The sequence below is a fragment of the Galeopterus variegatus genome, unplaced genomic scaffold, assembly GCF_000696425.1.
Source record: "Galeopterus variegatus unplaced genomic scaffold, G_variegatus-3.0.2 Scaffold5633, whole genome shotgun sequence".
Taxonomy (NCBI): Eukaryota; Metazoa; Chordata; class Mammalia; order Dermoptera; family Cynocephalidae; genus Galeopterus; species Galeopterus variegatus.
Genome location: NW_007731744.1, coordinates 180,665 through 192,963, shown reverse-complemented (window position 1 = coordinate 192,963; position 12,299 = coordinate 180,665). Strand labels below are relative to the sequence as shown.

At 39.4% G+C, this 12,299-nt stretch overlaps 1 protein-coding gene across 1 annotated transcript in view; it reads right to left on the bottom strand.

Annotated features, from left to right (window-relative positions):
• Positions 1 to 4,523: 4,523 nt before the first annotated feature.
• The window catches only part of LOC103605162 (chromosome unknown open reading frame, human C3orf67), a 165,724-nt gene continuing 157,948 nt past the window's right edge, over positions 4,524 to 12,299 (bottom strand). Inside the window, exon 12 of the mRNA XM_008589747.1 lies at positions 4,524 to 5,086. Coding sequence (XP_008587969.1) covers positions 4,974 to 5,086 — 113 coding nt within the window. The 3' untranslated portion in view covers positions 4,524 to 4,973. The remainder of the gene's footprint in view (positions 5,087 to 12,299) is intronic.

Sequence of the window (12,299 nt, the reverse complement as noted above, 5' to 3'; positions counted from 1 at the left end):
TAATGTGATTCTAAATTATATTAAAACCACGCAAACCAGAACCAAAATTTTCATTAAGATGTAAAGCTCCAATATTCAAGATGAATGAACTTTCACTTAGATTTATCCTCTGTTACACATTAACTGTATTACCTACAGTTATAAATTTGTATAATTTAAAATATGAGAAAGAAAATTTCTTCATTGTAGGTGACCAAAGGCTCAGACTTAGGGAATGTTCAGGCTTCAGCACACTTTGTTTTGGATGAAAAGTGAATCTAAAGAATAATGTTGTTACAGCCTGGTCAGGGGTCTGTAGAATATCTGGGCAAACAAAAAGCAACCCCCAACACCCCCCGCAAAAACACAAGCACTAACATATATGTGTGCACATGAGCGTGTGTGTGTGCACACACACACGGATTAAAAACAACCAACCAACCGACCGACCAACCCATCTAACCAATCAACCAATCAAACAAACAAACTAGGGAGACACATTTGTGTGAGTTCTGTTGGAAGTCAGGGCTCCCAGACTATGGGGAAGTCATCTACAGCAGTATTTCTCAAAGGAGGTTCTGTGGGCTAAGATCCTTGAGATGCTCTACAGAAAAAAGGATTTGTAGACAAATAACTTTGAGAAGACCTTTATATTCCACTCCTCCCTTGGAGAATCCCTGTACCTGTTAGTCTATTAAAGCCATTGAGAACTACTCCAGTAAAGACAAATGACCACTTCCACTTCTCCAGTACTTTCTACCTTTGTTTGACCACAGACCTCTTCCTCACTCCCAGTGCACTTATTAACATGTAATGAAAGTTCTGCTTCTTGGAACACATGTTGGAAAATGCAGATCTTTGAGGTGTAAAGGCTGACAACTGAGGGAAGAATGAATCTGCAGGGCAAAAGAGAAGAAAATGCTAAGTGAGAACCAGACATCCCAAACTCCTGGCAGGGTGCTAGTGTCCTCTGGTGACCTCTGTACAGGGTCTGTGATGTCCAGCTAAATCTGTCACTTGAGTCCTCATCTTAATTTCCACTGGGAGGGAAAAGAACTGGTTCAGAAGTGAGGAATTATGGATTCCATCCTCCCCTCTGTGACAGAGTGCCTTTGGACAATTAACTTCCCAGTCTGAAGCTCACTTTTCTCAATTATAAAATCAGAAAGTTTAAAGAAATCATCTTTATTGTACTTTTTAGGCCCAATTAGGTGATTCTATCTCAACTGTTATAATGGGAGAAAAAGAGAAAATAGGCTTTGCTTGACAAGAATTCTCTATGTCTAACTTTTCTGGAATGCAAAATGAATGATGTATAAAATAGAAATCCTATGATATCAACCACATGTGGGTAGGTGATTCTTAATTTTCATTATTCTGGCCATTTTGATTGATGATTGAGAGTCACAGGACAAAACCTGAAATAAACGAAGTTTGGGTACTGTGCTTGCTGTCATTCTGCTGTTTTTAAAAAAGAATGGTCCAGAAACTTTCAGCAGCTGGATGTTTAATTAAAGCCAAATGACAACTTTAAAATTAAGTTCTTTTAATTAATTGTTCTTTGGGTTGTACACTATTCTCAGTTATTAAACACAGTTTGCATTTCAAAAAAAAAAATCAAGATGTGGTCGAAATGACATTTAAATGAAGCTAATCTAAAAGTATGGAGAAATACAGTAGGGCAAGGCATTTTGCAAGTGTCTATTTCATATATGTCAGTATTTTCCTGTAATAAAAAATAAAATAAAATTAATTGGAGAGAGCAAGAACTTATAATTGCCAGGAAAGCTAAATCATTGATCTGATGCCATGTATCTCAGATGGTTATTTTTCCATAATTCCCATTAATCAGTCTTTGTAATTAAATAATAATTTAGAAATTGATGACTTAAAAGTCACTCATAAGTTGCATCCTGATTATATGAAACAAGAAACTATTTGAAGCATTCCCAAAATTTATACAAAATTGTCTTAAGATGTATTTCCATATTGAATCAATCTGTTTTTGTAGTATCCATTTGCAATAGTCAGTTCCAGATATGAATGTTGGGTACACATTTGATTAGAAAAGTAGAAATTAAGGTCTTTAAAAAGGAAATTAATAATATAGACTCTTCCCCACAGGTACATATGCCATTAGGCAAACGTGTCAAATCTAATCCATAGCAGTGGCTCTCAGCCTTGACTGCATATTAGAATTGGTGGGGGAGGTTTTAAAAATTCCCAATGGCTAGGCTACACCTGAAATCAATCAAATCAGGCTCTCTAGATGTGGAACCTACATGTCAGTATTTAATAAACTTCCTAGGAGATTCTAATATGCAGCAAAATTCGATAACCAGTGAAAAGGTATAGCCAAGTCAATGAATTACCAAGTAAATTGGCTGCACCATTTCGCCTTAACACTGGCAGTGTGAAGCAGATCTATTTCTATTTTTCAACTCTTTTGTAGAAATCTCAACAGAAATGAATCCATCCCCTTAAAAAAGGCAAATGAAATGTAAAAAGTGGAATAATAAGACTTTGTGGTAGACACTCCTTAACTGCCTTCCTCCCCTATCCCCGGAAGAGAGTCCTGATGGCCATTGGACCAAACTGGCCAATTGCAATCCCAACTCTGGGATTTTTGAATTGAAATTCAGAGTTAATATTTCTGTGTGGTTGGATGTCCTGGCAGGTGGACTGAATAGCTGGGCAAGTTATGGGGAAAGAGAGAAAGAGAGAGAAGAGAGAAGAGATGGCAAAATGAATCAGAGATGAGTGGCAGGGACAGCACGTCTAGACTCCCAGAATAGACATCTGTCATTTTTGTGTGCCTGGAATCCCTAGCCATTTTGTGGACCTGCCTTCCCTCCTCATTTTTGTGTGCCTGGCATCCCTCCCCTTTCTTGTGGTCCTGTTCTCCTTCAGGGACTATCTTACTCCCATTCCAAGGCAAGCCTACCAGCCTCTTGTTCCTTGAGCAGAGACCTGAGGCAGAGAAAGGTGGCATTGTCCTTTTGGTCCAATGTCATGAAAAATGACTGCTATAGGGATTACTTAGTTACTGCTATAGGGATCCCTGGAGCTGCTCTGATTGATTCCTGTGCTTCCTGGAGCTTGATCATTCAGCAAGTGTTTGAATTCTGGGATCAAGGGTGTCTGTTGCTTGCAACTCAAGTATCCCAACAGAACTCTCTATAGTCTGCTAGGTCCCAGCTTTAGTCTATTTGGAGGCCTTATGGCATTGCTTTGTGGTTCATGAGGCACTCAGGTATCTTTAAGTTTTTTCTCCTTAATGTAGCATATGATGTTTTTGATATCTGTAACTACAAGCCTTAAGTAACACAAACTTTTGACTCCTCTACTTATGTGCATGGTCCTGAGACTATTTAAAGCAGGAACAAGGCCTTCCACATCCTGCTCCAATCTTCAAGGTCGTAATCAAGATAATCCAACTCATTTATCATTCTGCATGCTTTGTGAAGCCTCATTTATTCATTTTCATTTTGTAAGTATGAAGATCTTGGAGAGAAATTCATAATGAAGGTACACTTTGTGAACAACAGGATTAAAAGCTTATCAAACACAAACATGGTTCTAAATAATGTATGATTCTTTGAACAGGAGTCCAAATCTGCTCCTGAAAAAAAGAACTCTTATTTCCTCTATCAAGAAACATAAAATGAAATTATAGTACTACCCATTAAATCCAACTGTACACCAATAATTTTTCATTTCCAATCATACTCCTTTTTATTAAAAATCTTTATTAAATAACAAAATATACCAGCTAATATAGTAAGTACTTCCTTGAGCTCAATATTAATGTACTTGGCACACAATACAAGGCCATCCGCCCAAATGCAGGAAGCACATGATTTTTTCCTTGTGGTGCAGCAAGCAGAGTTGCACTAACACAGTGTTAAAGACCAAAGAAAGCCTCCCAGGTTTCTACAGGCCCAAGTCACAGAAGTGGTGAGGCACAGCAGTGCCCAAATGGGTGACTTCTTGCTAAATATGGATCCATGAAACTAGACTTGACCACATTATTAAAATTCAGAGATAATTGGTAAAATATTAAAAAAAAAAAAAGGCAGGGCCGGCCCGGTGGCGCACTGCTACAGTGCGCCGCTTGGGAGCGTGGTGGTGCTCCCGCCGAGGGTTCATATCCCACATACAGACCGGCCGCTCACTGGCTGAGCGAGGTGCGGGTGCAACACCGAGGGTTGCGATCCCGTTGCCGGTCCCGGTCTAGTACGGGCGCGACACTGAGGGTTGCGATCCGTTGCCGGTCACGGAAAAAGACAAAAAGGAAAAAAAAAAAAAAAGGCCAAGTACAGTGCTAAGCAGCTTACGTGATTAACAATATTGTGATCTTTGGCAAACTCTAGATGAACTACAATGAAACAGAAATAGTGGGTTAGTCCTAATAAATTGTGATCATAAAGTCTGACCAGTTCATATATATATATTTTTTTCTAAGAGTCAAAGGAAAGTAACTATCATCTAGAAATATTCTGGTAAAAAAAAGTGGGGTGAATAAAAAGAAGCAGTTTAAAAGGTATTCTTCTGACGATCATACTTTATTTTTAATACAAATATGTCATGAAATAAGAAGTACCCAGACATCTTTTAAACAAGAATACATTTTCTGTATATCAAGCCATCATTTACAGATAACACTGTAAGAAATTTAAATGAATAACTTAATTCGTTTACGTAAAATGATATGAAATAAACAAAATTATATGTAGGATGAGAATGAACAAATAAGAACCAATTCAAAGTCCTAAAATCTTGTCTCTATATTAATTCTGTCACAGTTTCAAAATCACACACATCTACAAAAAGAACGTAGGAATCCTTAACATCGAACATTATTTACAAAATGAATCCATTTTTCTCTGATTCCGTGGGCCTGCTCAACACACAACTTGTAGTGCTTCCTTAGCAGACTGAACTGCCACCCTTCTCCGATGGGGGGTAGCCATTCTGTGCCCTGGAAGGAGGGATTACACCAACTCGTAGTATTTCCCAGTCTGGGGGTCAAAGTAACAGTTCAGGCATGGGTCATACAACAGAGTCAGCACTTCCTCATCCTCTTCCACACTCAGGTCTTCTTCACCTGTGGGAAGGGGAATCACAGACACATTAGCTGCTGGCTTGGCCTGGAATTCCTAACCTGCAACTGGGGAAGGGCAGGAATCACCATCTCTCCTGGGAGATTTTCTTTATGTGGGCTGCATGTTTAGGGTGAAAGGGAGGAGCTTGGTGGAAGGGATGAGGGTCCTCATATGCAGTGTAAGATAGAGAATAAACACCTGTGATCAGAAGGCTTGCTTCACCATAAAGGATGAGAAAAACAGTGTGGAGAACTGGCAGGAAGGGGAAAGAAAAAAGAGAAAGAGCCAAAGGACTAAGGAGTTATGCTCATTAATTAGGATTAGGGAAACTTGGGCAGGATCCAAAAGTTAATTATCACAGTCCTAAACTTCTTCACAGGCCAGAGCTGTACCAAATGCAAAACCGTGCAAATTAAGTGATATAACAGAGAATTCAATCTTCGTACATCCTAAGAAAGCTACCAAATATATAAAAATTAAAATAATAAAGTCATTTAGAAATATAAGATACATAAAGTAGAGAACACATAGAAAACATGTCAGGTGGTCTGTAGTTTTATTAGTGGTAAGAAGGGCCGTCAAGTTTGCTGGGGATATGAACATGGCTTGATCATTTTTCTTGTGACAGCCATTTAGATGGCTTGGATGAAGAGAACTCCACTGCCCAAGTCATTATCAAAGTTTGGTTGGTTTCCAACAAATGGCATGAATTGAAAAAAATTGTTTTACAAAGATGTTTCCGGAGCATCTTTTATGTGCCCAGCATTGTGCTAAGTACTCGAGTATTTGTGTGTGAGTGACTTCTGAGTTCTTGTGAAAGTCCATGTACCTGGAGTTCAGAGGCTGAAGGTCAAGACCCCAAGCAGAAGAGGATCAGAGAAGGCTGAAGGAGAAGGGGGGATTAGGACAATACCCATCTTTCTTCATTAGCACAGACTAGTAAAGAGCAAAGGAAACCGAGCCCTTGGGCTGTGAGCTCACCAGGGTCAGCTTCAGAAGGAACTGGATGGTGGGCATGAATAAAAGACCATGATCTTAAGTGTCACTGCCCAGTCTAAGGGAGTGGTGGTAGGATTCCACTTTACTCAGCCAAAATCAGACCAAGTTTGTGCACGGGCACTGACGGGACATTGACGAACTGGAGTTAAGTCCAAGGGAGTGATGCCCGGATGTTGAAGGGGTGTTCGAAGCCATACCACAGCCATTCTTCTGCCCATCCTCCTTCTAACCATCCAAAACCCATTTAACATGATCCTTCTCGGAGCCAGGCATGGAGCGAGGTGTTAGGGACATAATGATTACAAGAATAGGCCTTGTTCTCAAGGAGTATGCAGTGAAGTGGGGAGAGGTGAAATCAGCTGACTCCTGTGAGTAGAGCGCAGGGCTAGCAGTTCTTAAAGAGTGGAGTTTACCAGAGGAATGATTACGTCTGCCTTGCTTACTAATACCTCGACTGGGAGAGCCCTTGATGGCTTAGAAAGTACTTTCCCATGTGGTAGCTCACCTGGCTCTCATGACCCTGTGAAGTAGGCAGGAATTATTGTACCCACTTTATGGATGAAGGAACCAGGGACTGCAAAGTTAAATAGCTCATCTGAGGTTGCCTGTTGGGGCAGAGGCAGAACTGGGGATGAACTTGGTTTTCCAGACTCTCAGTTCAGTTTTCTCTCTATTATACTGTTAAAAAAATTAACAGGAGGCCATTAGTCTGAGATGGCTCCAGTGCCAAGGGTTCTTATGTAAGCAACTCAATGTAAACAGTAAAACAAAACTTAAAAAATCACGTTTGGAAACAAAAGAAATTTGATTTCTCATATTTCAGAAACTATTGGCAAACGTGACAGTTCCTGTGAGAGGCAAATAGCTCAATAAGCCCAAAAGAAATGGGGTTATTAACTCCAGAAAAGAGAAAGCTTGATGAAGGTGGCAAAAGCCTTCTAGTTCTAAGTGTATGAAGGGTGGCACAGGAGTGAGAAGCTGAGAAGATCCTGTGCGGTTCCAGGAGGAAGAATAGGGTTAATGGGAAGATGTAACGAGAAGCCATATTTTGGCTCAGTGCGAGGAAGAATTTTCTAAGCATTAGAGCTGACCTGCCAATGGAACATGTATTCCAGGGAGAGTGAAGTGGGGACTGAGGCAACCATTTGTGCAGGATTTTGTGGATGAACCCCGCATAGAAGAGGAGACCAGATCCAATGATCCGTCCTTTGCCTTTGATAAGCCTCTGCGACTCTTGGTTACAGTGGTTGTATCCTTGAAGTATGACAGGAATTAGCTAATGACCACATCAGATTAATAGAGCACCCTGCACAATTTCTAATTAAGAACAGAAAATCAGAGAAGGAAATCTTCATTTTCTTCTGTTGCCTTAGAAGTGGTCCCTGAGGTCCTGCCTCCGTCCTCCTTCTTTTAAATAGGACAGATACAGAGTTTTTCAAATGATCATTCCATATCAAAGATGACCTCTTTAGGTCATGTCTGCACATCAAAAGAGAGTGTATACCTCCTGTACTTTCAGATATTCACTCCTTCATCCCTTGAATATGTGGGCTATTTCAGAGAAATGAACAAAATCAGTTTATCAATAATTATGTACTGTGTGCCTGTATGTGATTCAGCTGGGCACAGTCTACTTGTGGATGTGACATTCACACATGAAACAAAAGGAGTTAAACTGGGAGTTGCTACTGCAGACTGGCTAAGAGCACCCATGGACTCTAGAACCCAACACAGGCAGGGGTGAATGACAGCTCCACTTTTTACTGCCCTCAAGACTGTAGGCTGGCAGTCTATGGACCTGGGTTTCCTCGTTTGTAAAATGGGAATAATAATGCTTATTTCATAGGGTTTTGTGGAAGATTAAATTGGACACTGGTAATATGCATAGCATAGTGGACATAGTAATTGTTCAATAAATGGTAGTTACTATTACTATTAAGGATAATAATAATAAAATAAATCATGAACTATAGGCTACATATAACTTTTTTAGTAACTCAGAAGTATTGATACGGCTTGAAGCATCATAGAGGCAGTATGACATTTAGACAATGGAGTCAGACAGGACCTGGGTTTAAATCCCATTTCTACCACATTGCAGCAGTGGGATATTGGGAAAATTCCCTGCTGTGAGCTTCAGTGTCCTCATATGTAAAGAAAAGATAATAATAGTACGTGTCATAGTTCTTAAGTGAGATAATACACACACACAGTGAGTACTCAATAAATGTTGTTATAATCATCATCTTGGAAAACGTAGAATATCTGAGCTAGACACAAGAGTGGTAAGTTCATTTATACAGTTCATTTATACTGCATCTGTATAAAGGATCTGAATGAAACAATAGCCCCCAACTAGTTTTAAATAGGACATTATGATGAAGTCATCTTTAAATAAAAACAGTTCTTATACCCAAAATCATGTATGTTTCAAAAAGTAAAAACTAATTTTTCCAATAGGTATAATGTTAAAATCACATTTATGGAGGTGAATGATTGTGAGTCAAACTCTCTCACGGATCTGCCAGTTGATTTCTTGTCTTTACCCCATCAACACATTGGGGGAACTCTGACCTCTGACACATAAAAATTATAGGCTATATGAGTGCGTTCTGTGCATGTACCTTCCAAAAAGATAAGTTTTTAGGCTTGTGCTATTAAGTTAGAAAAATTAATACATTTTACAACCAGTCAAGAATCTTTCAAGACGAAAACAAGCATTGTAATGGGCCATTGATCTTTATCGCCCAATTGCAAAGGGATCGAGGTGGATCCAATTCATTAGTAGAGGTTTTGCTACACAATGCATGCAAACTGGAGCAATAACTGCTATATAAATGCATTTGTTCCAATACATATCACTGTAAAACTGGAACCTCATGCATTATAACCAGGTGGACTAAGAGATGTTTTGCAGTTTTTATTGCCAAAGTTTTAAATGGATGAATTTTAAAAGTACCTACAATGACATCCATACAAAAATTGGGTGAGATTATGTATAATTTTACATTGAAACAAGTGCTTTAAACATACATAAAAGGTTTTGTTTTCATTGTAACTTAATTTTTAAAGCCTCCAACTTACATCATTTTGCCATTGTAATCCCTACGTAATGAAATTATAGTATCATTAAGCAATTACCACTATGATGTCAAGCACTGGAAAATGTTTTGAAAGGTAATTATCGTGCATGGGTATGGGGTAATTTTCAATTATATTCTTGGATAGTGCAGAGTTTGTTTTTCCTCAAAATGCTAAATTGCTCTATTTAAAGACTGGCTACAGAAGCTCTAAAAGGACAAATTAACAAATAAAATCATTTTCTGCTTCCAGACTAAGAGCATCTGGACAGGGGTTCAAATTACATTTTTACTCTTCTTCACATAATAAAGCCATGTCTAGTGAAATAAAATTACCTTCCAGGTAATAAGCTGTTTAGAAACTTTCAGCCTCATCCACTTTGAAATTGGTTAACAGCAATATCAGAAGAAAACCAGTGGAGCTGGACCAAATGCAGCAATATTGGCTGCCCTCCCCTTGGTTAGATCAGCTCGGCTAAATAAGCCCACCAGTTCACCTTTCGAAAGTCAATTAATATAAATGTTTAATTATCCATATTTAATGCATTTTAACTGTAGATAATAGAAAACCTATACGTGCAAACTAAGTCCTCAACCTTGAAAATAAATGATGTGGCACCAGTTTATCAGATTTAAAATCTCTGAATCAAGACACTGCACTTGATATTCGATTTTCTGATGCTGCCATCTAGAATTTTTTTAAAAAGTTAATGCATTTTCTCTCCTATAGATCTTTAGAACTGATTGACTGTATTTTTATGTGCATACTAATACACCATTGTTTAAACAATTCAGCAGTGAGGGCTCAGCATTTGGTGCAGTCAGCCTTAAGATCAATAAAGATGACATTTTAGATAAGATTCTGCTGAGTACTTGTAAACTCTTCCACCAACACATCTCACAGTAGGGCAAAATTAACTTGCACTAAAATCCAAGAAAGATCACTGTGAATTGCTGAATTTTGGTCCTCAGAAAACATGTGCCCTCAAATCGGAGAAAAATAAGTGACCAACAATGAAGTAAAAATGATGAAAAGATACTTTCTTCTATTAGAAAGACATATTGTTTTATGGATTTGTTCTACAATTTTTAAAATTTATTAATTGACATGTACTGATTGTACTTATTTATGGGGTACAGAGTTATATTCCAATACATGCAAACACTGTGTGATGATCAAATCAGGCAAATTAGCATATTCATCATCGCAAAAATGTATCATTTCTTTGTGATGAGAGCTTTTGAGCTCCTCTCTTCCAGCTGTTTGAGAACATATAATAAATTATTGTTAATTACAGGTGAGCAGTATTACTATAGACAACTAGAACTTATTTTTTCTAACTTGCTGTGATTTTGTATCTGTTAACCAATCTCTTCCTATCCCCTCTTCCCTTCCCAGCCTCTAATAACCACAATATAAAGCTATATTGGAAGGCAAATAACATGCCATGAACACAGTTCAGGTGTCATTTGGGAAGTAAGTACATCACTCCTTTTGTAGAAACTGGTGTCTGTATTTTACTTGGAAAATGCCATTTTAAGGAATATGTTGAAGGACATGGATAATTAATTAGGAATTATTGCAATTTCATTTTTTTCAGGAATATGCAGTAACTCAGATGTGCGCTTGCAAATGTGTGGTTTACAACTCTGAATGTGCTTTGTTAGAAGGCAGGAAGGTCCCTAACCATGTTATTGAGCTCTGAAGCCCATAGTGCCTTAAAGAACCTGATTTCAGGCAAGGCGTCAACATTAAGCTATGGGAAAATGCATCCCAATTCCAGCAAGGGGAAGCTGGACCCACATCCTGGGCCAGGACCTCTTCTGGGTTGCATTTGGGGGCTAAGTAGGTGGGGTAGTTCTGGAACAGGGGAGAGAGCCTCACACAGCAGCAATGTGTTTACATCTCTACTGAAGAGGTCACTTCACTTCTAGTGCACCTGAAAAGAAGGCATCTCTTTATACTAGTGAGAGTGTTCATTTCCCCCCCTCTCTAATCACTTCTCTGCAGAGAAGACACCCCCGGACCCTGATAGCTGTATGAGAGAAAATAACTTCCTCCTGGTCCACAGAGGACAGTGCCGCCGTGCCCCTCCTCCCACCCCTGGAGGAAAATAACTCCCACCCCCAAGGTTAAACAGAGAATAAAAGGCAGCTAGTTGCCTCACAGGGAAGGGGCAGGGATTCTGGTTTCAAGAATGACATAAATACTATGAACATTTTATAAGCTGAGAGTTGAGGTGGAGGCAATACGGGTCTAAGGAGAATACTAAGGAGAGTACTACAGTCATGCACTGCACAATGACATTTTGATTAGATGGAGCGCATTGGTCCCATAAGATTATAATAGAGACAAGAAATTTCTATCACCTAGTGACATCATAGCCATTGAAACATCATAGCACAATTACTTTGTTTTTAAAAATAAATTTAGTGTAGCCTAAGTGTACAGTGTGCATAAAGTCTACAGCAGTGCACAGTGATGTCCCAGGCTTCACACTCACTCACCACCCACTCACTGCCTCACACACAGCACCTGCCAGTCCTGCAAGCCCCATGCATGGTAAGTGCCCTACACAGGTATACACCATTTTTTATCTTTTATATTGTATTTTTACTGTACCTTTTTTATGTTTAGGTAGGTTTAGATACACAAATACTTAGCATTGTGTTACAATTGCCTACAGTATTTAGTACAGTAACATGCTGTACAAGTTGGCAGCCAGGAGCCACAGGCTATACCATGCAGCATAGGTGTGCTGTACCATCTAGGCGAGGGTAAGTACACTCTGTGATGTTCCCACAACAACAAAATCGCCTTTCTCACCTTTCTCAGGACATATCCCCATTGTGAAGTGACCCATGACTGTATTTTATCCAGAAAGCTTCAAGAAGAGAGAACTTACCAAACTTAAAAAATTGCCATGGACATTTAGTCTTGCAGTTCTTATTAACCTACGTGGGGATTCTGTGGTCACATTGCAGTGTGGGAGTTAAGGGTGTGGACGCTGTGGTCAGAGGGGCCTGGGTCAGCATCCTGCTCCACACGCGGTGTGTCTGTGACCCAGGCTGGCTCCTTCACCTCCTCTGTAAAGCGGGGACATAACATAACCCCATGCCGGGCAGTGCTGGGAGA